This window comes from Rhododendron vialii, chromosome 2a, assembly GCF_030253575.1.
Source record: "Rhododendron vialii isolate Sample 1 chromosome 2a, ASM3025357v1".
Classification (NCBI taxonomy): domain Eukaryota; kingdom Viridiplantae; phylum Streptophyta; class Magnoliopsida; order Ericales; family Ericaceae; genus Rhododendron; species Rhododendron vialii.
This window is the reverse complement of record NC_080558.1, coordinates 19,442,694-19,470,343: the sequence shown is the minus strand read 5'-3', so window position 1 is coordinate 19,470,343 and position 27,650 is coordinate 19,442,694. Positions and strand designations below refer to the sequence as shown.

Genomic DNA, 27,650 nt, shown 5'->3' with positions numbered 1-27,650 from the left:
CAGTTTTCTTTCTCTCCCGATACTATGGAATCCTCGCCATTTTCCATTGAAACTCTAGTTAAGAAGGTCAGGGAAGAGATTTTCTCAACCTTCGATGTTTACAACTCATTCGTTTCCGCGTCTGTGTATGATACTGCATGGCTGGCCATGATTCCAGCTGAAAACCCTAATAAGTTCGAGCAATGCTGCGGCCCTATGTTCAAGGGTTGCTTGGAATGGGTTTTGAATAACCAGAAAGAAGAAGGGTTTTGGGGGGAGAGATATATGAATGGTCTTCCTACCATTGATAGCCTTCCTTCGACTCTAGCTTGTATTGTTGCACTCAAAAAGTGGAACCTTGGAGATACAAATATAAACAAAGGTACAATATCAATTAATGAAGTACAAAGAAAATTTTAGCCTAGCTAGAATTGTCATGCATGCAAAATAAAGCAATTTTTCAAAAAAATAATACTCCCTTTGATAGACACTTCGAGTATTAGTAGAAATAAAATTTCTTTACCAATTAAAAAAATAATACTCCCTCTGTCCCAAATTTAATAGTCTCTTTCTACATGAACATGTCCTTGTTTTTCTCATGCTAGGGTTAGCGTTTGTTCGTGAAAATTCAGAGACGCTTCTGAAAGAAAGACATCACGGTCTTCCTCGTTGGTTTACAATTGTTTTCCCTGCAATGGTTGAATTAGCCCAAGCTACAGGTTTAGGTGTTGCCGACGAGGTAAAAGGAGTACTTGCAGATGTTCTACTCAAAAGGGAACAATTTCTTGAAACGTAAGTTTTATTCACAAGTAGATAATTTCTTATTTTGTGCATTAGTAAAATAAATATGGCTAAGGAAAAACTATAATCCTACTTATTCATCTTACCGTGTGCACCACAAAAATAATGAATAAATAGTAAGGCGTTGTTTTATCAGATACTAATACAGACAAACTTGAAGTCTATTATTTTATCTTATTATTATAGACTATACTTGGGATAAAATGAGCTTCCTATTTTCATCCACTACATTTATTGACAAAATTCGTTCTTTTTGTCTTCATGACCACATTGATCGATTAATCACGCATTTGCAGGGAAGGAGACGTAAATGATTACCAGTGCTATCCTCCATTACTGTCGTTCCTAGAAGCTTTACCATCCACACGCAACATCGATAGAGAAATCATACTAAAAAGCTTGAACAAGGATGGCTCTTTGTTACACTCGCCCTCTGCAACAGCTTATGCTTTCATGGCTACAGGAGAGAGAAAGTGCAAAGAATACCTCGAGAGACTTGTTCGAAGATGTCCAAACGGAGGTTGGTTTTTTATAATTTGAAGAAGAAAATGATAAAATTAAAGGAGTATAAATGTTCGAAGAGAACAGGGGTGGAGTCAGAATTTCTGTCAACCGGTGTCATTTTTTTTTTAAACGGCAAATAAATTCAAACTCGACAATGAATACATCGAAGAAAAAGACAGAGAAAGATGAAAACCCAAGCTCCATGAAATAACACAAGAGCAAAAGGAATCCCAAAAAAGAGAAAATCCAATGAATAATTGGATAATGAAACAAAAACCTGGATTGATTTTTTTCCTCTCAATGATGCTTTCTCTCCCCTTCTCGATGTACCTATTATCGAGTTTTTAATAAAAAAATAAAATTTCCTATCAAAAAAAAATCCGGATAAGCTTATGAGTGACAAAAACCGGTGTACGTAGGGTTTGGGGTTGTAGTTTTGGTGCTGATATATGTAGGGTGGTTGGGTTGAAAAGTCGTTTGATTTTGCGTACATATATGTGGCCTTAAAATGACACATACACACACATATATATGACGGTGTAAATAATTTAATCTCATATATATATTTTGATTGCAGTTCCACCCATGTATCCAATGGATGAAGAGCTCATAAAGCTTAGTTTGGTAAATCCAGTTACGAGGTTAGGATTGGCTGAGCATTTTAGTGGAGAGATTGAAGTGATTTTGTCAGAGGCTAACAGGTAATTAAAAAATAATACTTACTTTTTACTCTTTGGAGTGAAAATTCCTATTAAGAATCTTCCAAATTGATTATTGTCATGAACTGACATTGCTTGCTCTCTCTTCTTCTTTTTTTCAAAAAATTGTGGTTGAAATATTTTAGGAGTTACAAGAGGCCACAAACAAGAGTTGGTAATTTGAAACCAGCAAAGTTATACAAAGACTCTTTAGCCTTCCGGCTCTTGCGGATGCATGGCTACGATATAACTCCATGTACTCTCTCACTCTTTCTCTCAATTTTTTTTTGTCAGTAAAAGAAAATTTTATTAAAATCAATCGAGGAGCAAAATATAAGCAATAAACTGCTATATAAATCCCTCAAAGATCCAACCAAAAAACAAGGGGATCCAAAAATATAATATATATATATATATATATATATATATATATATATATTTATTTATTTATTTATTTATTTAGACAACGTGGTGAGTGGCATATAACGTGAATTTTATAAAGATAGTACTTGCATAAATATGGTCACGACGGTAGTGCTTTATTTTCTCTATGATATAGGTATACGATATTTCTATACGTATTTATGTAGTAAGGGTAATGCTTTTGCAGGGAGCTTCTGTTGGTTTGTGCATTATGAAGACATCTTGGCTCATATAGAAAGAAACAGTGGATATTTCACGAGTGCAATGCTCAACATTTACAGAGCTACAGATCTTATGTTTTCAGGAGCAAATGAACTGAAGGAGGCAAGATCATTTGCAAGGAAATTGCTTGAAAAAAACATGAGAAGGAGATGTGAAGAAGATGGTCTTCTAGAGATGCCAAGCTTTCATGAAGTGGTAATTATTCGTTCGCCCTTCCTGTTTTGACCCAAACTATTTTCAGATTAAACAACAAACCATGCACATGATAGAAAGAAAAAATTAATTAATTAATTAAATGCAAGGCTTTCAATATCTTTTACTGCCTTTTTCTTCATCTTATATGAACTTTTTTCATTTTTTTATCCAAATTTTTATATGCTTGATTTTTAATACTTTTTGTTGAAACAACTGATTAATCCAAATTTTTTTGAGAAAAGACAAATAATTTTTTGACACTCTAATCACAACCCCTGGTGTTTGCATTATTGACATAACATGTGATAGGTAGTATTATCCAAAAGTGTCCTATATTAACAAACTAGAAATTGCTCGTGCCTGAAGGCACAACGTAACACATTTTCGAACACAACTAAGATGAATTATCGAGGAGAGTGTAATTTTTTTCTTGATCGAGGAGTGTATTTGAATTCTGAAAATGGTCCAACTTTCGAAGAATATTCTCATGATTAATATGTAATCCTCATGCACCGATCCACCTCCATTGCCATATTTTCCCTTAGGTCTCTCATAATCCGCAACACCAGCCTCCCAGCCGCTTCATATAGCCCTGATAGAAAAAGCTTAGAATATTAATAAACACAATTGACAAAGGAGTCATAACTTTATCCAACTCTATACATTTAAATTTGTGACGGATCTCATAATCTGATAAATAAAGCTCTCATCAAATTCAACACACCACATAATCAGTTGCTCATCACCCTATCACTGACATTAGTTTGTCCACCATGCCAAACAACAGAGAACAAATGGACACAAAAAAAAAAAAAAAAGTACAGAGAAGGGAGACAGGGGAGTCCGTTACCTTAGAAGGAAGAAAATTGCATAAAAATTACATTACGTAATTCCTCGCTTACATCATGGTTGCTCACGATTTTGACGTCGCAGAACCGGAATAGAGCAGCAACGGGTGTGTGTTTACTTGGGCGTGCTACGGTCGGGTTTGAGGTTCAGGAATTGAACCCATATAATCCTACCTATCAGCCGGACAAACTCAAAACGGCAAAGAGAAAAGAAAAAAACTTGAATCAATTCAAGTCTTTCCGATGAAAGTCGGTGCTTGTAAAATTAGTGCCGTGATGGTCCCTAGCCAAAATGACATCTCTCCTTGCGCCGCTGATAAATAGAACATAATTTTCTTAACGAAAACTGCCATAAAACAAAGTGTTTGACAATCAACCCTGTTCTTTGAGTTCAATGCATAATGTCATAGAAAATAGAAAACGCTATAATTCGGAATGAGAGAGCAGTGGTATTTTACACATTCATAACAGACATGCTCAATCATGAACATGTCGAAAAGAAAAATGGATACCTTCGATTCAAGGTTTTGAATACCGTACCGGCAAGGGTACCGATTTTTCTACTGGTAAGGTACGTATCGGTACCGGTCAAATACTGGGTACCGTTTCAGATTTAGTGCAATTACCCATATATATGTTTATAAATTCATTATTTTTCTCAAGACATCCAATTCATGATAACATAAACTTTATTTATTTATTTATTACCTCATAAACTTTCATTAGACAACAAAAAATTTAAACCTGTCATTATATAACTCTCGTCCTGTCACGACCCTGACCCGCCCCTTGAGGTCGTAATCATGACAAATGCCAGTGATTTCTCACTAAGGCCAAATCACAAATCAAATATCATTTAAGCAAGCGATGATCAAAAGGGGCTAAACATAACAGCGGAAGCAAAAGTTAACTTTTATTGATAATAAACCAAAGTCTTACATAGGTTTACAAACCAAAAGGATAAACCTCTCAGAGCTGTGCTTACCTACAAATTTACAAACTAAACAAATCATACACAAAGCTAAGTGATCATGAAGTATAACTTTCTTTTCCAAATATACAACACATCTCAAAAGTAAACACTCTGCCACACTACGCGTCGCTTCCTGAAAGGTGGAAAAGAAAATACATAAGCCAAAGCTCGTGTGAATGATTAATATTTAACTCACATGCCTTCCATGGACAATGCAAAATAATTTGATAATTTTTCAAAACAAGGAACTCAAAACCATAAGCCAAATATAATGCACATTCCGCTATTCAAAATTCAAAAGCTACCAGGCGTCCCCGGTAGTGGATAAGCCAGCCGTCTACGCATTATCCCAAAACACATACCAACCTCAAACACCCTTGCTAGCCATTAAGCCGTCCCCTAGCAAGACCGGACGTTGGGAATGCCATTAAATAGATTCGCAAATATTTTACAAATAGGTCCACCTTTCATTGGTATCCATGGAGTACACAATTTATAAAACATGTTCAAATAAGTACGATAAGGAAAACAAGTTCAAAACCATGTGATTTAGGTATTAAATCACTCACCTCGATCCACGTGACGACTCGAACTTCCTAAAACATTCAATCAAATGGAAACATGTTTAGACAATACTCAATGATTCTATTTATGCTCATTACAATGCCCTAATAGTGTTTAAGTTCAATTCAATCCAAATAAATCATACTCCCTTTCATTTTAAACCCAAAAATATTGAAACCAACGCCAAAAGATCACAAACTTACCAATCTTTAAAACCCATAAGGACCCATAACCAATAGCGTCATTTAGCTATAACAATTGATGAAAAACCCGCAGCCCTATACGCTGCCCAAATTTCCAGATTACAGTTCAATCTTCTAAAAATCACCATAAATCGAGTTCTTAATATTTTTGAGTGATTCTAGTCCCAATAGTTGGGCAATTGAATGACCTTTGAAAGATGTAAAGGAACCCTAGTCAAATCTGCACTCCAAGGGTGGTTAACCAGGGGTTTACCGAGGCTACACGAATCTGCCCGACAGATTGACATACCTCCACTCAATCGATCATAACTTTTTGTGTAGTTAGAGTTTCAAGACGATTCCAGTGGCAAACGAAAGCTAATTTCAAGACCTTCAAACCGAGATAAAGTTTACGTAAAAAGAACATTGGATGAGAAAGTTATGGCCATTCGAAGTGGGCTGAAACCCAGAAAACGAGACAGATTGCAGACCAGTATTCTAGATATTACCATAAATTCAATTCTCAACGGTTTCAAGTGATTCCAGCGGCATTAGAACGGGCTCTAAGTCTACTCTATTTCATACGAAGGAACCAAAATTCAATCATGAGTTTAAGAAGGCGTAAAACCCCAAAAACAAAGACCCTGTTTCTGCAGAATTTCGGAAATGGAACAAACAACCTCAAACAACGAAACAAAGCACGATCTAGGTACGTAAACACCGTATAAATGCATAACAAGAGTAAGAGATCCCTACCTCATGGGTTTTGAGCAAAACCCGAACCTTTGACCAAGTCAACCAAGCTCCCACGCGGTCCGATCATGATTTTTCTTGGATATTCGGAAAGCCCATGCGCCGTATAACGACTTTAATTCTTGGGCTTTGTTCGGAATCACGCTCTAAGTAGATGAAATCGAGGAGAGAAGTGGAGGGAGAGTTTCGGAGGGAGAGTTTCGGAGGGAGAGAGCCGAGAGAAAGAAAGAAAAAAAAAGAAAAAGGGGAAAAAATGGTTTTTTTTTGGGCGCCGCTATTCGCAGCCCTCTATTTACTCCCGTAGCCCACTAAATTTCGGTAAATGATTGTTGAAAATCATAAATAATATTTCGGTAAATTGCTGTTGAAAACAAGATTATATTTCGGTAACTACATGTTAAAAATATGTTCAACTTTCGGTAAACAACTGCCGAACATGCATTTTCGGTAAACATCTGTTGAAAAAAATATTATATTTCGATAATTGGACACTGAAAATATATCTCAATTTCGGTAATTAACTGTCGAGTATAATTGGAAATTTTTAACGGGCTATGGGAGTAAATAGAGGGCTGCGAATAGCAGCGCCCTTTTTTTTTCCTTGTACGCCCATATACATATACATATATACTTATCACACTTTCACCCCTGCACTTGCAATTATGTCACATTGATCCCCTAATCTTATAACCATGCCTTTATTCAAATTTCCACAATTTACGACATTACTCGATAATTTTAATATTTCTTAAAAAAAAAATACGGCCCTAAAATACGGGTCTCTACACGTCCAGTCATCCAATCCAAAAAAAAAAAAAGGGGAAAAATACTTGCATTAAAAAAAAAAAGTACTCGAGAGTGTAAAGTAAGGGGCAGATAAAAAAAGATAATAGAGTAAAGGGGTAATAAAGTAATTGTGTGGTCTAGGGCTTCACACATCAATTCCCCTTCCTGCTGCTGCGTGACTGCTGCCCCTTTCTCTCTCTCTCTCTCTCTCTCTCTCTCTCTCATACACACACACACTCAGTCATGGCAAAAGCCGCAAAACAGGTAGCTCTCTCTCTCTCATCCGGATCGGGCCGGATTTGCTGGACGTGAAACCCATGTACACGCACAGTCCGTTCAAAAATGGTACTGGCTGGAATTGCCGGAACCTTCATCTCATCCGAGATCGGCCAGAAATTCTGGTACTCGCCGGTATTATAGCCGGAACGGTATTTAATGTGTAAGTCACTGGTTATCCTCAAATCCGATACGTACCAGCCGGTATGGTACGAAATTGACAACCTTGCTTTGATTATAACAAGAACCTGAAAACTGATGACATATCTCGAAGAAAAAATAAAATAAAATATCATAGTCTCAGAAGAACCTAGGGATGTGCACTGAAGTAGCAAAAAGACCTCTACACCTAAACACCGAAGAACCCGACTTATGAACGTGATCAAATAAAGAGGAATAAATAGAAAGATGCAAAGTAAACTATCAACATTATGCTCCCAATTATGATCTCACATTGGCATGTCCAAACCAATTAAGAACACAGTACCTTTTTAGCCAACAATACTCTAACCTCCTCTTACTTTAACCCGCACAATTATTTTCGTCTTTCAATTCAATACCAAATCCCTGTACAATAACACTCACTAACATCCCAACGCCCTTGCAAAGAAAAAATAGGCACCAGTTTTCAAGTTAGTGATCCCTGATTTTTCTACGGTTTGCACCTCCCATTTTTTGATCGAATTGCGACGATCCGTGCTGCTCAATTTGATCAGAACATGATTTTAAGGATACTCTCGAGAAATCGGCAAAAAAAATAATCGGAAAGGGCTCGGTACAAGAAAAAACTGCTCAAACCCAACCCTTCCCGAATTTTTTTTTTTGCCGATTTCTTGCGGGTACCCTTAAAATCACGTTTCGAACATATTGAGCGAGCCGAGCAGCTTAGATTGTCGCAATTTGATCGGAAAAGGAACGGTGCAGATGATAAGAGGGTGTGGATAGAAAGAGAACTGTACGTGTAGGTTTACCATAAAATTAAAAAATAAAAAGCGTAAAATTATGTATAGGTTTACCATAATTACAAACACGCAATGCACATAGAGAAAGAATATAATTATATTGCTTTGACTTGCCGTTTCAATACCCATATATATTGCTTTGCCGATTCAATAACCATAAGGATTATATATTGCGTCACTGTTTTATATATTAGCGTATGCCCGTGCCAAAATGCACGGCTCCAAATTAATGGTCAAAAAATTATTCTTGAATATCCCTCTAATCTTTTTAACACAATGGCAAACTAAAATCAACATGGCATCTTCCTTCACTCATTAATAGTATTCAAAAAAAAAAAAAAAACTCAAAATAGTGTAATTTTTCTTTCCCGACGTAGAAGAATTGTGTGTATTCTTATAAAAAAAAGGTTGTTTCCTTTTCGCGTATGAATCTAAAAATGATTGTTTACTTTTTTTATTGTAGAAAAATCAACCTTAAAGAAATCAATTTAAAAGCAAATATTGAATTATGTAAGAAAATCAACTTTAGAGAAATCAATTGAAAATGGAAGGGGTGTGTATATTTCTCTATATCAAGGAAACGTGTAACTTCTTTTTTTACATTAGCATGTATATAATAGAAAATATTCATTTAATCCGATGGCTATAATCTTATCAGAAAGTACAATTAAACGGCTATAGATGCTACTTTGTTTGTATGCCTAGATATTTGTTAAAGAAAAACCGCTCTGTTTTATAAAATAGATTCCTGTTTCAATATATATATATATACACACACACAGTCAGTCTCAAATGAGGGAGTCTTTATTTTAGTTAAAATGCGGACCTCTTCATTTCTCCCATTTTCCGATCGAATTTCGATGATTCGAGCCGCTCAACGTGTTCAAAACGTGATTTTATGAGTAAGTGAGAGAAATCAGCAAAAAAAATGACCGGGAAGGGCTTCATCCGAGCAGTTTTTGTTTGTGGTTCGATAAAAAACAAACAAAAACTGCTCGGATGAAGCCCTTCCCGGTCATTTTTTTTGCTGATTTCTCGCGGGTACTCTTAAAATCATGTTCTGAACACATTGAGCGGCTCGGATCATCAAAATTCAATTGAAAAAGGGAGGTCCGCATTTTATTAAAATGAGGTGGTCCTTACGGAAGACGGACTGATATATATATATATATATATATATCTTTCCAAAATCCCATTTGCTTTGTTGTTTCGATTAATTTCTGGGGTCCTAAAAAGGAAATGAATAAATGGTTGAGATTTATGCAGAGAAATGATAATAATATATTTAGGTTTCCAAATATATTTTTAGTTCTACTATCCATAAATCTCAGCTGTAGAAAAAATATGTATCAATCCAAGAGTTGAAAATATAAGGGATTCAAAAACAGTTCTTCCATATTATATAGATTTACCTTTTTATTATAGAATAAATAATAAAAAACTTTCACTTCTGACCACAAAAAAAAAATTTATTTTGAGTTGTAAAAATAAATTTTTTTTTTATAAATTTTACAATATTTCTTTTATCAAAACAGCTCCTACGCTGGATAAAAAAAGTCATTTTGATTCACACTATATAAGACTTGGTAGTTTTTTTTTTTACTTTATATTATCATCAATGGTGAATTTTTAGACATAAGTTACTTTCGGCTGCTTGCATGACATATTTGGACAAATAATTTTTTCTTGGGATGTCGTATTGTAGAATGCCCTAGCAAATATTCCACTGACAAGCAAATCAAATCTTTGTTGTCCCGGGCTTGAAAAAATTTCCAAGTCAATGAATTTCAAAAAAAAAAACAATTCATGTAAAAACACTGCGCCTATCAAATGGAAATCACGACCCACCACAGACTTTGAATTATTTTCCAAGTCAATGAATTTCAAAAAAAAAAAAAAACAATCATGTAAGACAGATTGTGCCCATTCGAAGGAATGACGAAGCAAAAAGGCCTTTTGCACCTTAGGGCCCGTTTGGATACGGGATTAAATTGGGGGGCATTGAATAGTAGAAGGTATTGATTAATAAGAGATGATCCACATTTGTGAAGGGAGTATTAAATAGTACTCCCTCCATCTCATATTCTTAGTCCTCTATGGTTTTACGTATAATTTTCAAAGGCCCATATCTCTCAATATATATTGTTTAAAATATCCAATATTGATCTTATTTAATAGATTTCAATTATTTTCATAAAACAATATTTTTGAAAACATAAAAAATAAATATAAACAATTAAAAATTACACGTAAAACCGTATAGGACTAAGAATTTGGGACGGATGGAATACTTGGTTTGGATGAGGTATTAGAAAGGAGAGATAAATTAGTACTTGGTTTGATTGGAGGATTAATTGGGGTATAAGAAAGGGAGATTGATGTAAAAAGCTGTTGTAACCACCCTAATTTGGGCATCCGAATAATCTTTAAGTTCCCCGATGATGAAATAAAGAAAAAATATACCTTCAAGGCTTAGATTGCTGCTCATTTGCTATTCCTTCTCTAAACCTCAAGAAATCCTTTTTTAAACATGTAGGGTGGCCCTCGATTCAATTGCAAGGAGAAAAACGCTTTTGTTTTGTCAAAAACAACTTTTTCTATAACACACTGATGGTAAAATGGTCACACATTTCAATGTATAAAACGTCTTTGAGTGAAATCAATTGGGTTAGAAAGAGGACTCGACAAACTTTCCAATGATTCGAACCACGCCCAGATCCGAGTTCAGGAGTATCCGGAGCGCCCCGCGAAGTTCAGTGTGCTAAGCTATCTCGAAAAACCGCACGACATTTCAAAAAATCACTCCGCCGCATGAGATTTCAAAATACAACACGGCATTTCTCATTGTGTCGCGAGGTGTTTCGGAAAAAGTTCTGACAGTTGCAGAAAGTTGTCGCCCATGCCTACAGGTGCAATAATCCGGCCTAGAAGCCACCTCTCATCTTTGTATTGATCATCCTTGGCCCTCTTGCCTATAAATATACCCCTTATAGTTGAGAAGCACCCCTTCAACTCTAAATAAAGTTACTTTGCCATTTTCTAGACTCTCACTCTCTAAAAATACCCCCATTCTTCTTCTCCTCTTAAGTTCAGTAAACTACTGACTTAGGAGAATCTCCACCTCAAAACATCCAAACAACCTCATATCCTTCAATCCCCATTTAAGCATTTCAAGTACAAATCACCTTCAAGCACATCCAAGTTTCGATCAAAAGATATAAAAAAATTCCTTGGGCTAAACCACGTTTAGCTTTGAAGGGAGCCGATCGAGGCCCTTCTCGGTCTAGATTGAGTTTGGGTTTCAAACGAGCTTTATATTCAAAACGAACAAAAAAATAATTTGTGCACTCGATACGCTATATCATGCAGCGTTTTACAACACTGTATGACGTAGTGTATTATACCGTGCATTATTTTGTTTCTTGTACATACTTCTTATGTTATTCTGTTTAGTCTGTTTATTACTTTTTTGTGTGAGTACATTCCATAATCAAGTTTTATGTTAAAAGTCATTTATTTTATTTTATTAAATCTTTTAATATTTAATCTTTTATTATTTCAAAGAGCTTTTAACATTGCTTTACATGAGGATGTAAATAAAAGGGTTTCGTAAATCATTTTTCAAAGATTCGGGAAATCTAAAAAACTATTTTGCGGACCTATGGTTTGTTTTGTCATGTAAAAGCGAACTGATACTGGAATGTGTAAACAGATGTACCGCACAGTGATTTAGTTACACCGTGGAATGTATCCGAGTCGTCGTGCGGTGTTTCACATGATATCGGTGGACTACTGTAATGCTGTTATTTTATTTTCTGTACATTGCTCATCAATTTCATACTGTTTAGTTGGCATCACAAGAAAGCCAATGTGTTATATTTAATCCCGTGTCCCTTTTCCATACATGTTTTAAAGTTAAGTTTTTAAAATGATACTAAATTCTCCATTTAAAATGCTTAGTAGAGATCGATTTTTACCGGGCGAGCGGGGTGCTTTTTCAACAAAGCCTTCCCCACTCATAACGTGGCTTCCGGATCCAAAATCTCAACGTTTTCACTAGACCTAGAGCCTCTCTTTTCAAAACAACATCTCGGTTTTTCGAATCATCCATCTTAAAAATCTGGGTGGCGACTCTTCGATCGCGCCGAGCAGGGAGCCCACAGCTGTTAAATGATTTTTTTGCCCTTATGCAGTGTTTTATAACAAAATTTGTTAGTTTCATTATATAATTAGAATAAATACGTGTTGAGCAAAAAAAATTAAGGGTTTCAAATTTTAATCCGTTTAAATGAGTGAGAAGATTTTATTTTTCTAATCATTTAATTCTAAAAGGTCATAATTAAATTTTTAACTATAGGGCTCTCGTTAATTGACCCTAAGAAAATCGTATAACCAAATATCTTTTAAGGCTAACTAACGAGAGCTCTTGAGCCAAAAATTAATTATGACCCTTTAGGATAAAATGATCAGAGAAATAGGATCTTTGTATAGGTTCAAATAGATTGAAAATTAGAGCAATTAATTTTTTAACCATATTTTTTAATATATAAAATGTACGTTGAAAAATTAAGTGTTTCAATTTTCAATTTGTTTGAATGGGTGAGAAGATTTTATTTTTCTGTTCATTTAATTCTAAACGGACATAATTAAAGTTTGACTATAGAGCTCTCGTTGATTAGCCCTAAGAAAGTCGTTGAACCAAGTATCTTTTAGGGCTAACTAATGAGAGGCCTGGAGCCAAAAGTTAATTATGACCCTTTAGGATAAAATGATAAGAGAAATAGGATCTTCATACCGGTTCAAATAGATTGAAAATTAGAGCAATTAAATTTTTTAACCATATTTTTTTAATATATAAATCGTAGGTTGAAAAATTAAGTGTTCCAATTTTCAATCGGTTTGAATCAGTGCAAAGATACTATTTCTCTGATCATTTTATCCTAAAGAATTATAATTAATTTTTGGCTTTAGGGCTCTCGTTGGTTTGCCTTAAGAGATATTTGGTTGTATGACTTTCTTAGGGCTAATCAACGAGAGTCTTAAAGTCAAAATTTAACTATGACCATTTAGGATAAAATGATTAAAAAACTAAATTTTTTTCACCGGTTCAAACAAATTGAAATTTGGAACACTTAAATTTTTTTTTTTAAACAACTAGACCGAGAAGAGTGCGACAGAAATGGTGCCTGGGGGTGGGAGAAAGGGGATAAACAGGGGTGGATTCGTCCATTTTTTAGGGGGATTAGGGGTATAAGCGATGAATACCTCAAACCCTAGCTGTCGGTACTAGGTAAGACCCTCGAATACCCCTGTCTCAGATATTATAGAAGAACGGAGGATTGTGAATACCCAGCCGAAATTGCTTCCCAAACCAGGCGTTAAGCAGTGGGCCCAGGCTTAACCCAGGGGTATTGTTAACACCCCTTCATAACACTGCATCCAAACGGGCCATTTGTGTGAAGTGATCCGAAAACGAGTTTCGGCTGTACGTTTCGGCTCTATTCTCCTTATACCACTCACTTTCGTCCCCATCCCTATCAATATTAATGATCCAAAAAACGAAACGGAAGCAGATGATGCAACGAAAATGAAGCAAATAATCAGCCGTCAATAATGACTCGTACGTTCAAGTTTATTACGTACACGGTACATCAATAAAATTTTCTTTATTTCGTCGGGAAAAAAACAACATTACGAACACTTATATGCACATATATACACAAACACTTATGTGCACACATCTAATCCTCACTCAAGTATATTGTCTCCTCTGATACCAACTATATATATTCAACCAATGAAACCGTGTGTGGCCATTGAACAGGTTGAGTATGAATTAAGTCTTCCATGGATTGCTCGATTGGATCATCTTGACCATAGATTTTGGATTGACGTAAATGATCATGTCGATGCTCTCTGGATTGCAAAGGCCTCCTTCTATAGGTATTTTTCAATTGAAATTCACTCAAGCTCATTAATTATCAGGAGAGATTACTCAATGCTCCGAGAGGCATGCTCCAAGAATACTTGATAATCATATTATTGTGTGGGGTCTATTCAAGAGTTCTACACAAATTTGTCACTATCGAGTACTTTTTTGGGCACTAGAAAACTTGATCGCTGAACTATGTCCTTTAAAGAGCCATTCATTCCTAAATAAGTGTCTGGCCTGTAAACCTAAGCCTTTAAAATAATACATTTGTTTCGTTAAAAAAATCAAATTTTTTTCCATAAATCAATGGATAGTAATGAGTTCTTTTAAGTTACGAAAAAATATTGATATTGTATTTAGATGAGTTTTTGAGAATTTTTTATGAGTAATGATTGGAAGTAGAGAGAGAAATGAGAATAATGATTGGAGATAGGGATAAGAGTGAAGAATAATGATTGAAAGTTGGAGTAACGAGTGTTTTTTTGAGTTTGAATTTTTTTTTCCAAATCTTGATCCAATCAAGGCATGAATCTTTTAATGGAAAAAATGCATATTTTGTAAGGCCTATATTTGCAGGCCAAACACTTATTAAGGACGGAGAGAGTATTAAGGAAAATATGCTTTATAGCTGAAGCTTACTGTTGTGCCTGTTCTTGAGTCATGGTTCAAGAGCAGTTAATAATTTTTCCTGTTGTTATGGTAAAATGTCATAAAAAATACTCTTCTAACATCCAATGAAAACATATAAAAAAAATAATAGGTTATCATGTCTTCATAATGACAAGCTAATGAAACTAGCTGTGGAGAACTACAAGCTTCGGCAATCGATCTATCAAAGAGAACTCGAAGAAGTGACAAGGTATGCATGTTTTCTAAATATTAATTATGTAGCATTCACAATGATATGGAAACCAAAAAAAAAAATATTACACCGGATCATATCAAATCCATCTTGACGTTCCACACAAATAATCGGAGCCGTTTAATTTATTGAAAATATGTTTTTAAAAATCAACTCATTAGGGTACCGGCAGAACTTGATCAATTTTCATCCTTGAATTCGCATGGATAAAATTGAATGAATCGATGAAGCTCTTATGCTCTTACCGATATTCGAATGAGCTGATTTTTTGTCCAAACCTTTAAATGAATTTTGCAAAACAAATTGAATGGCTCATATCATTAGTGTGGAACCCTGAATTGGATCCAACGCAATCTGGTGTACATTTTATATACACCCAATTTTGTATTCATAGAATTGGGTTCGTGTGAAAAATAGATATAAGCAATCACCTAACATCCATATAAATTGATTTAAGCCAAATGTGATTTACCATCAGAAAATAAAGAACCTACCAAACATACATGTGTGGCCCGTGATTCTGGTTCTGAACTCCTCTTCAATGGGTCTTGCGGGTGCCTAGCCTTCTTGCCTGCCCTTACCTGCACAGTGAACGCATGACTAAGACCTGGCCGGGGGTTTTCCCAACAAGGCCCTCCGGTGAGAGGATGAGAATGTGCAAAGAGAAAAGCAAGAGACTAAGGTTTGAGTATGAGTTTAGGTGTACCTTTTTTGGGGCTGCATCACTTGGTATTTATAGGATCTGCTTTTTGCTCACCAAGTACAGGCACATTGTCAACACTCACGAATTTCAACATAATTAATAATACTTTTTTTCAATATTAACATGTCATCCGAACAGACATACATACTCAAAATGTTATGCCAAACATCATCTCATAGACTAATACCCTTACATATTAATGCCCAGAAGAGAAGAAGTTATACATCTTTTACAATCCTCCATAATTGAACATGTTATAACGACATTACATATTTCTTAAGCTCAATACATATTTTACATTAGACGATAACATAACTAAATACAAGGCTTTACGAATGACACCCGACTTGTCCTCCAAACTCTCCAAGCTATATGCTTTGGTGGGTACCTAAAAATAAAGGGTTGAGCATACACTTACCGAGTAAAAAAATCTCTAACCAACTCTATATGCTTATAAGAAGATGAGTGCCAAAAAAAATATTTTAATAAAACAATAGCAATTTGACTAGAAGCAGAATGTGACTCAATCCCAACTTTTAAACAAGACATACATAGAAACTTTATCTCACATACCAACCTTCTTAACCTCGCATGTCAACCTTTCACCTAAAACCTCTATTTGCCAACGCCAATATCATATCTCGTTATTACATTCCTCTTCTGATGATTTAGAAGCATTTCAGGTTCTTTAACGACCATTTTCTCTTTCTTATCTCACTTCACCAATCCACGCACGTCTCGTCTAAGTATACATACCACATATAAATAGAGAAATATAAAGCAACATGGACACTTTGAACCCAACCTCAATACGACATCAAAGAACGCACTCGACTACCCAGTTTAATCCTCTAAGTATCAGGTTAACACTTGTCGTATCCTTCCTTGTGTTCCCTTTTCATATTTTCATGTTAACGGCGACATATCATGAATTCACTCACTTTCACACACACATGCTCATATTTTAGTCTCAAGTTATCATCTACCAGAATCCCATTACATTAAGCTTTCCGTTACAAGTTTAACATGGACAATAAGTTTGCATTCATACCAAGCATGTTATCGACGTTCCAAAAGATCTGCGATGCCACTCATGTTCTAGGTTCACTATTTCTCATGCAAATACTCTATTCTACATCCTCTTTCCCATTACCTGCTATTAAAACTATTTTCATATAAACCCATCCCTTTTTAATAGCAAAGTAGTGTAGGGTAACACAAAACTAGTACAAGTCAAGCTCTATTGATTCGAGTTTGAATACTGGAGTCTGTTGATTAGCTCAAGAATACCAGAGAATTTTGTTTTCAAAATCCTTTTCCAAAACATCGAGTGGATTCAACCATTTTCTAAATACCAAGTAATACATAGCCTGACCAAGATTATCAGAGTTCCACACTTATCATCATTTCATCGTCATGCACCCTGAGCAATTGCTCCTACCGGGCCAATTAAAGGATCCCGATATTCTCTGCCTAGCATCTCACTCGTCAGTGCTAGAATAAGTTATGAGCGATTGCTCCTGCCAAGCCAATTAAAGGATTCCGATATCCTCTGCCGGGCTAGTTATAGGATCCCGACATCCTTCACGTAGTAAATCAACCATTAGTTCTCATCAATCAAATGACTTCAACATCAACTCATCTTGATGCATATCAATACCACAACAATACATATTCTTTATACTACGCAAGTTCTTACATGATTAGTTATCCCCATTTCTTGTTTCAATGTATATATGTACATAGCTAACCGTTTCACATCACGTTTTCCATCAATCTCATCATTAATCTCGTCACCAAACCATTTATTCTACTACTAAGTATCTACCAATTGATCTCAAACTCAACTTCATACCTGTAGCTAGAAACAACTTCACCTTCTAATTTATAGTTCAAGAGAAAATTAATAGTTGCAACTCAAATTTTCATTTCATAAATATAATCAATCATCATTATTCAAGTACCCCCGTTCCATCTTTAATTTACAATCAACCATCTAAACCCATATTTTCTCTAGGTGTCAACAAAACATCTCCCAAGCATGCTACCCTACCACTAAGGCTCGTTAGACCATTCAAATAATTAAATGCACCTAGAAACATCCGTGTCTCACTCAAATAATTCTAAGGGTAAAGGATGCCCAATACATATATACTATATGTTCACCTCGAACACTTAGAATTGTACCAAATCACGTGTAAAATTCGAGTATGACATAACCTCCAAAATCGATAGAGATTCTAATAACCAACCTACTGTATTTTAGCTATAACTTCTTATTGGTTTAGAATTTGATCATGAGACCACCACAATTAGAAAGTAGATTTTTTCGTACATCAATTTCGATATATAGCATGCCCCAAACAAAGTCCGAATGATAAAGTTATGCTCATTCGAAGTTTTTCTAGAAATTTAGATTTTTCTGTTCCTACTGGTAGAGAAATATAGTTCTACAAGTAGAGAACCAAAATTTCAATTTCTACCGGTAGAAAACCAAAACAGACCCGCCACAAGACTATTCCTACTGCTAGGACTCAATCTCTACCAGTAGAACTTAGGTTTTCCAGCACCCGATTCCTAACTTCGATAGATTTATCCCAACAACAAATACGGAAGTTTAAACACCCTTAAACACATCAAACCAACACATAAACACATAAAGGAGAAGAGAAATCCCTACCGAAAGGATTTTGAGCAAAACCCTTAAATTCCAAGCAAGCCTTAGCTTTTGAGCCTGAAATTGGCCAAGAACACTTCCTCCGAGCTCTTCCCACGCAAATCGAGAACCGAGGATGCTTGTACAAGGCATAATATGCTTGGGTTTTCAAGGATCTATGGAGGAGAAGCAAGAAAAATTAGAGAGAGAGCGAGGGAGGGAGTCGGACGGAGCGAGAGAGAGATGAGAGTGGGAGTGTGGTGGAAAAAATGATTCTCTACTACACATTCCCCCTATTTATACAACTACACATTTCAATAACACTTGCACTCCGAATTTTCAAATCCTATCACATAAATCCCAAAGACAAATTCACATCACCTTTCACATTATTTCATAATTCTAACTTTTATTTGAACATTAGAATTATTGAAATTAAACACGGGTCTCTGCATTCTACCCTCCTTAAAGAAATTTTGTTCCGAAATTTGGTAAACCACGGTTCAACATGATCTGCTTCAATTAATAAACGCAAAACCACTGTGATCAAAGTTACGCAACCATTCAATAAACACGAAGTCATAACTTGAGAAATTTTCTTTGATTATACCAAAAATATAGCAAGATTTCTTTCTAACATTGTCTTCCCTTTCCTACGTCGATTCTTCCTTACTCTAACTACTCCACAAAACTTTTCGCTACAGATATCACATTAACCCTAAACACTTGATCATGAAAATATAGGACACGTATTAGTTTTCCCTAGAAAAGATCCACCGACTTTTAACTCTGGACCTGTCCATTTTATGATGCGACGCTAACAATCTCAATTTAAATTGAACAAACATGACTTACTAAACAAGCCAAACAACCCTTCCTGAATGCTACCATCTCCATCTTTCTTTTTGCTCGAGTTCAATTCGAAAAAAATAATCCAGCCATACGTTTGCTTATTGTCGTTCAGTCCACTACCTACAATTCATTTCTAACTCTATACACTAATATTTCAATCATAGTCATGCCACAACTCGGATATGCAGCAGACACATCAATCAAGATAACACAAATAAGATGAGTCTGAATACTTCTTTCTATTTCATCTTTCCTTCCCCACGCGGATTCCTTATTTCGTTTCTTTTGAAACTAAAACTCTCCCTTTGAAACTAAAACTCTCCCATTAGAATAACCCCATCACAATACGATATATACAGGGATTCCTTTCAAGGCTTAGCCCTTTATTCCAACACTTTCTACAGTATAGTATCAACATAACATTAGACTCTATCGTAGTCTCACACAAGTTCTTATTAATCACATAACATCATCCAATCATATCATTACATCCCCAAGTATCAAGAACTCACATGCCAATTTAATCTCATAAAAGTAATTAAAAAAACATTCCAATTCCAAAAAGGTTTAACCATTTCACTTTGTAGTCCTCAATTCTTATTAGGATACAAAAACACGTACTTACAAAAGACAAAGCAAGTTGAGAGCTACTTAGACATGCATACCCTTCACAACAGAATATATAATTCCATGTTTAAAAGCATAAAATCGACAAAGAGATACAAATCTTTAACTATAGCATCACATGGTCTATCCTTATCTAGTTCAATAGCAGAAGGTAAATCCTTTCCTTTTATCTTGTTTAAAGAGTTTTTATTCAAGGCATTCAGTCCCGAAGTTGCGGTGGCCGGCCGTACTTCAAACTGAATATTCAGAAGTAAACGCCATTGTTTTAAAAAAAATAAACGAGTTTCACATATGCCAAATACCATCACTGTTAACAATCAACATATTACTTAACATAAACATATTACATGCACTGTACATTCAAGATTGACCATGTAAGTTAATCACATTAAAATCGATCATCACACTTTTAATTCAATCCCTTAGCACTTCCAACAATCATTATTTACTCACAGAATACAGATCAATATATGACTTTCCACAAATACCTGTATTCGCGAAGCATGTAATTTTTCAACTGCTACAAAAAGGTCAAAGAAGGGAAATTATCAACAATAACAACACAACTAGGAGGTCAAACCTCCAATTTTTCCAACACGGGTCAACAACAACACGTCACCCCACATAAACATAAATGCAATGTCATGTAGACAAATGAAAGCCATTCACATAAGCATACACAATTCATGCCCCAAATGCAACTGCTAGACCTATGTGACTAAGTGTCTACCCACGATCCTAAGGTATTCTAAACCTATGCTTTAATACCAAGTTGTAACGCTCTCGAATTAAAACATAATTAATAATACTTTTCAATATTAACATATCATCCTCACAAACATACATACCCAAAATGTTATGCCAAACATCATCTCATAGACTAATACCCTCATATATTAATGCCCAAAAGAGAAGAAGTTATACATCTTTTACAATCCTCCATAATTGAATATGTTATAACGAAATTACATATTTCTTTAGCTCAATACACATTTGACATTAGACGATAACATAACTAAATACAAGGCTTTACGAATGACACCCGACTTGTCCTCCAAGCTCTCCAAGCTATATGCCTTGGTGGGTACCTAAAAATGAAGGGTTCAGCATACACTTGCCAAGTAAAAAAATCTCTAACCAACTCTATATGCTTATAAGAAGACGAGTGCCAAGGAAAATATTTTAATAAAACAATAACAATTTGACTAGAAGCAGAATATGTGACTCAATCAAAACTTTTAAACAAGGCATACATAGATACTTTATCTCACATACCAACCTGCTTAACCTCGCACGTATACCTTTCATCTAAAACCTATATTTTGCCAACCCCAATATCATATCTCATTATTACATTCCTCTTTTGATGACTTAGAAGTATTTTAGGTTCATTAACGATCATTTTCTCTTTCTTATCTCCCTTCACCAATCCACGTACGTCTCGTCTAAGTATACATACCATGTATAAAGTGAGAAATATAAAGCAACATGGACACTTTGAACCCAACCTCAATACAACATCAAAGAATGCACTCGATCGACTACCCATTTTAATCTTCTAAGTATCAGGTTAACACTTGTCATATCATTCCTTGTGTTCCCTTTCCATATTTTCAAGTTAACGGTAGCATATCATGAATTCACTCACTTTCACACGCACGCGCTCATGTTTTAGTCTCAAGTTATCATTTACCAAAATCCAATTACATTAAGCTTTCCTTTATAAGTTTAACATGGACAATAAGTTTGCATTCATACCAAGCATGTTATCGACGTTCCAAAAGATCTGCGATGCCACTCATGTTTTAGGTTCACTATTTCTCATGCAAATACTCTATTCTACATCCTCTTTCCCATTACCAGTTGTCAAAACCATTTTCGTATAAAACCATCCCCTTTTAATAGCAAAGTAGTGTAGGGTCACACAAAACTAGTACAAGTTAAGCTCTGTTGATTCGAACTTGAATACCAGAGTCCGTTGATTTGTGCCCAAATACTGAAGTCCGTTGATTCACTCAAGAATACCAGAGGATTTTGTTTTCAAAATCCTTTTCCAAAACATCGAGTGAATCCAACCATTTTCTAAATACCAAGTAATACATAGCCTAACCAAGATTATCAGAGTTCCACACTTATCATCATTTCATCGTCATGTTCCTTGAGCAATTGCTCTTGCTGGGCCAATTATAGGATCCTGATATCCTTTGCCTAGCACCTCAATCGTTAGTGGGTCTAGAATAAGTTATGAGCGATTGCTCCTACCAGGCCAATTAAAGGATCCCGATATCCTCTGTCGGTCCAGCTACAGGATCCCGACATCCTTCACGTTGTAAATCAACCATTAGTTCTCAACAATCAAATGACTTCAACATCAACTCATCTTAATGCATATCAACACCGCAACAATACATATCCTTTATACTATGCAAGTTCTTACATGATTAATTATCCCCATTTCTCGTTTCAATATATATACACACACACACACACATAGCCAACCGTTTCACATCACTTTTTTCATCAATCTCATCATTAATCTCGTCACCAACCCATTTATTCTACTACTAAGTATCTACTAATTGATCACAAACTCAACTTCATTCAAGTAGCTAGAAACTGCTTCACCTTCCAATTTATAGTTCAAGAGAAAATTAATAGTTGTAACCCACATTTTCAATTCATAAATATAATCAATCATCGTCATTGAAGTATCCCCGTTCAATCTTTAATATACAATCAACCATCTCGACCCATATTTTCTCTAGGTGTCAACAAACATCTCCTAAGCATGCTAGCCTTCCACCTAAGACTTGTTAGACCATTCAAATAATTAAACGCACCTCGAAACATCCGTGTCTCACTCAAATAATTCTAAGGGTAAAGGATGCCTAATGCATATATACTATATGTTCACCTGGAACACTCAGAAGTGTACCAAATCACGCGTAAAATTCGAGTATGACATAATCTCCAAAATTCGTATAGATTCTATTAACCAGCCTACTGTATTTCAGCTATAACTTCTAATTGGTTTAGAATTTGATCATGAGACCACCACGATTAGAAAATAGATTTTTCGTACATCAATTTCGATATATAACATGCCCCAAATGGAGTTCGGATGATAAAGTAATGCTCGCTCGAAGTTTTTCCAGAAATTCAAAATTTTCTGTTCCTACCAGTAGAGAAATAGTTCTACCGGTAGAGAACCAAATTTTCAGTTTCTATCGTTAGAAAACCAAAACAGAACCACCTCAAGACTGTTCCTACCTGTAGGACTTAATCTCTACAGATAGAACTTAGGTTTTTCAGCGCGCGATTTCTAGCTTCGACAAATTTCTCCCAACAACAAATACAGATGTTTAAACACCCCTAAACACATCTAACCAACACATAAACACATAAAAGAGAAGAGAAATCCCTACCGAAAGTGTTTTGAGCAAAACTCTCAAATTCCAAGCAAGTCCTAGCTTCCGAGCTTAAAATCGACCATGAACACTTCCTCCGAGCTCTTTCCATGCAAACTGAGAACTGGGGATGCTAGTACAAGGCTTAATTTGCATGGGTTTTCAAGAATCCATGGAGGAGAAGCAATAAAAACTAGAGAGAGAAAGAGAGAGAGAGAGAGAGAGAGAGAGAGAGAGAGGGAGGGAGTCAAACGGAGATAGAGAGACGAGGGTGGGAGTGTGGTCAAAAAAAAATGATTCCCCACCACACACCCCCCGCCGCGATTTATACCACTACACATTTCAATCACACTTGCACCCCAAATTTTCAAATCCTATCACATAAATTCCAAACACACATTCACATCACCTTTCACATTATTTCATAATTCTAACTTTTATTTGAACATTAAAATTATTGAAATTAAACACGGGTCTCTACACACGTGCCTTGTACGGGTTGGCTGGTGTCATTGTGGCATCAGTGGTTTGGGTTTTGTAATCGTTTACAGGGTAAGCTGGTACTCCCATGTGCGCCAATCATTATCTCTTGGCGTATCCATTTTTCGCGCGCGGGGGGGGGGAAGGGCGCGTGGCTCTGAGTGTGGCCAAACCCTGACTTTGCCCGAGCTAAGAGATGGTCGGCTTGGAGAGAGTGGGACGTGATGGAGTCATCTATCCAAGGTGTTGAGCAGTTAAGATGGGATCCTCATCCGAGCCTCAGACATCGCCGAGCTTGGGCTTCAACAACGCTAGGCTTGGTTATGGCTTAGCTCTGGTCCGTCTCTATCGAATACGTGGTCCGATGGAGAGAGTGAGACGTGATGGAGTCATCTATCCAAGGTGTTGAGCAGTTAAGATGGGATCCTCATCCGAGCCTCAGACATCGCCGAGCTTGGGCTCCAACAACGCTAGGCTTGGTTATGGCTTAGCTCTGGTCCGTCTCTATCGAATACATGGTCCGAGCTGTTTGGTTCGGCCTAGTACAATACTCTTAACATCACCTACACTTGATGAGACCTTAGCTTCAGTCCCAACAAATGTGCAGTGAAATTCGCTACAGGCTATAGGCAGTGGTATGGTATGATGAAAAAATACCCTTTGATGAAGCAACATTCCTACACTTCCATTTCCAGCACCCAAAAATAAAAGAACCTACAAAAGGCACTTTAACTTCAATTTTTCCAAATGGGCTTATAACCCATTGGTAACTTTTGGTCCTCCATTGTGGGAGACTAGGATTTGAGCCCCATCGTGAACGGTGATGGGTTCAAGATTATGAATAGTCTTTGAACTTTCGGTGAACCAATTCACTACCTTCCCTTAATTCCCGCTGACTATAAAATATGCCTCCAAAAAAATTCAATTTTCCCTTGGTAATCTCATTCTAATATTCTAATTTCTATGGGTCATGGGTATGTACGCATAGGTGGTCCAAGGAGTGGGGGCTCAGTGAGATGGGATTTGGTAGGGAGAAAACGACATATTGTTACTTTGCTGTAGCCGCCAGCAGTTCTCTGCCACGTGGTTCAGCTGTTCGATTGATTGTTGCAAAAAGTGCCATACTTATTACGATTGCAGATGATTTTTTTGACATGAAAGGTTCACTTGACGACTTGCAAAGCTTGAACGAGGCAGTTCAAAGGTACAATACAATCACTTTCCAAAAAATAGAAGAAAAAGACTTCTTTTTGTTGAGTTTTCAGAATGAGCTCCGTTTCACTAACGATCTTATTTTTTAAGTATTTACTTTTTATTTTACGAGATAGATTATTTTTTCATAATACATCATTATTACTAATTCAAAAAATAAGTATTTATTTCTTATTTTAGTTAGTGGAACGGGGCCATGTTTTAAAAAAATTGATTTTTAAGAGGGGTTTAGATTCTTTTTTGTCGAAGTTCTGAACAAGTCGAGACCATCTAAATTTGGGCTTATACATTGGTATAATCAATGATTCTTATTTTCTTAGACATTTTTAAGAGGGGTTCGGATTATTTTTTGTCCAAGTTTTGACCTCTAAATTTGGATCATACATTCATATAATCAATGATTCAGATTTTCTCAGACACTTTTGTTGGTAAGAATTGAGACTCTTCTGAAAAAATATCGAATCATTAAGTACAGTAATGAACAATTTAGACTGTCCTTTCCAGTCCAAATTCCAATTTCTTTTAAGATAAAAAAAATCCAGCCTTTTCCTCTGTTATTCAATTTTGTGCGGCTATAATCCGATCGAGTTTAAATTTAAAATAGTATCTTCATCTCTCTGAATAATTGTAATCCTCTTTCTAAAACAATTCAAAGAAATGTTAAGTTTTTACGATCCCCTCAATCAAGCAAGTTTAAGGCCTCATTCGGCTTAATAAGGTAAATGACTTATTTTTTATTGTTCTTATTCAAAAAAAATCGAACATGTTAGTTTTCTGTCAATTTTTTGAGGATTATTACTTCATTATGACGAGAGGAATCCAAAAATTAAAAAATTACGACCGAAATCCAATTTTAAAAGTAACTTATGGAATTTTCATTTTGAAAACTTTGACAGAACAGAGTCGAAACCTTAATTAGCTAATTTTGACTACTTCATTCTGGTGGCCATCAACTCAACTTCAGATCTCGACAAAGAAATCTTATAATGGCACTCTGCCTATACAATTTTTCAGAAGTTGCAATTTTGGTTGGGGTAAAATTAAAAGTAGCACATTTCACCCCAAACTTTTGATGAACAGATGGGATGGAAAAGGTTTGTGCGGGCATGGTAGGATTATCTTTGAAGCTCTTGATGGCCTTGTCACTGATATTGCTAAGAAACACCACCGTCAACAAGGAAGTGACATTACCGACAATCTTCGAGATATTGTAAGTACTTGTGCATACGATTTTACTTTACATGCAATAAGTTGATCTGTAGTATTAGTCTTCAAATTTATAATGAAATAATCACTTAAATGTTACGATTTTCATAGAGATGTTATGTACTCTCTTTTTTTTTTTGCGTACAAAGTAATTTTTCAAAAAATATTTCGTGTTTGGCAGTGGCAGGAAACGTTTGGCTCGTGGCTGGTGGAAACTACATGGAGCAACAACGGATACATACCATCCATGGAGGAATACCTTGAGACTGGCATGATTTCTATTGCCAACCACACAATAGTTCTTCCAGCTTCGTGTTTTCTCAACCTGAATTTACCGAACCACAAACTCAAACCTTCCCAGTACGAACCCATCACCAAATTGCTAATGGCTTCATCGCGATTATTGAACGACATTCAAAGCTACCAGGTATTCAAACGAGTCGGTCTCCCGGATAATTGTTTAGTACTCTTGGAGAAATTCTTCTCCTCTATTCACATAACTAATGGATTTCACGAATGAAACGTATTCGAACTCCACTACTTATGAGACATAGGAGCACTACTCCCGGAGTGTTAAATGTAGAAGTAGTCCTTTTCTATATAAATTCGGGTTGAATAACTAAATTTTGAAAATAATACTAAATCCCATGCATGGCCTAAATTGAGTGTCTGCTTTGTGGGGAGTGATTATTTAGTGCTCTTAGAGCACTGCTGGATTGGGAGATGTTGCTAAGCAGTGCTTGACATTGGTGGCGGCCAATATGGTTGTTCATCTTGGAACTGATGGCTCGGATATAATCCGAGCGCATAAAAATCTAAATAATCTGTTGCTCGGATATTGAGATCTAAACCGTCGATTGCCTAGATGAACGGCCAGATTGACAGCTTGGCAGCATCCCCGGGTCCAGCACCGTCACGTGTTTCAGTAACAGTAACTTTGAATCTCCACCATATACCACACTTTATGAAGTATTTATTTTGTTTTGCCTAAAAAGATCACGCCATTTGTGCATTGGCAGAAGGAGCAACTAGATGGGAAAACAAACCTTGTTTTGCTCCACCTAAAAGGCAATCCAAAGGCAGAGATTGAAGACTCAATTTCCTATGTCAAAGGGATGCTAGATGAGAAGAAAACAGAGTTATTGGAGCATGCTTTGATGGATTATGGCTCCAATGATTTGCCCAAACCATGCAAGCTTCTCCACTTATCATGCCTGAAAGTCTTTCAGATGTTTTTCAACTCTTCCAATCGATTCGACTCGGATACAGAACTATTTCACGACATTAAAAGAGGGATTTACATTCCTCCGGAGAATTCAGTCCCTAAACGAATTCCATCTCCTTCCAAAACGGAAATAAAATGTTCAAAAGTTAAGGCTCGCTTGATCGGCGAATCCGGATATCAAGGAGGCAGGAATTTCAATACTGGACAGAACTTCGCACGGAGCGCTACTCCAATACCAGTTGGGCGTGACAAAGTCATTATCCCACCAAAGTTTGGATTGTGCTTTCCGGCGACAAAGGGTTTCCAATGGGGCAGGGGTTAG

The 27,650-nt window shown here is 36.1% G+C and overlaps 1 protein-coding gene and 1 long non-coding RNA gene across 2 annotated transcripts; one reads left to right on the top strand and one right to left on the bottom strand.

Annotated features, from left to right (window-relative positions):
* On the top strand, positions 1-27,650 carry LOC131317277 ((E,E)-geranyllinalool synthase-like). Its single transcript, XM_058346835.1, has 12 exons — positions 1-361; positions 585-771; positions 1,077-1,300; positions 1,862-1,985; positions 2,129-2,238; positions 2,593-2,822; positions 13,991-14,109; positions 14,859-14,957; positions 24,674-24,889; positions 25,978-26,107; positions 26,285-26,530; positions 27,123-27,650. Exons 1-12 carry the CDS (start codon positions 25-27, stop codon positions 27,648-27,650), a joined length of 2,550 nt encoding a protein of 849 aa, XP_058202818.1. The 5' UTR covers positions 1-24.
* Positions 4,567-6,395, bottom strand: LOC131315961 (uncharacterized). The gene is made up of 2 exons (XR_009196944.1): positions 6,146-6,395; positions 4,567-4,776 (listed from the first exon to the last, which is right to left on the bottom strand). It is a non-coding gene; the product is annotated as an uncharacterized LOC131315961 (long non-coding RNA).

What these genes read in the sequence shown, in the direction of transcription:
- LOC131317277 (XM_058346835.1), top strand. Translation starts at nt 25, where the DNA reads ATGGAATCCTCGCCATTTTCCATTGAAACTCTAGTTAAGAAGGTCAGG. An exon ending in ATTTTGTCAGAGGCTAACAG is followed by an intron (nt 1,986 to 2,128) that starts GTAATTAAAAAA and finishes GAAATATTTTAG; the next exon opens with GAGTTACAAGAGGCCACAAA. An exon ending in GCAAAGGCCTCCTTCTATAG is followed by an intron (nt 14,110 to 14,858) that starts GTATTTTTCAAT and finishes AAAAAATAATAG; the next exon opens with GTTATCATGTCTTCATAATG.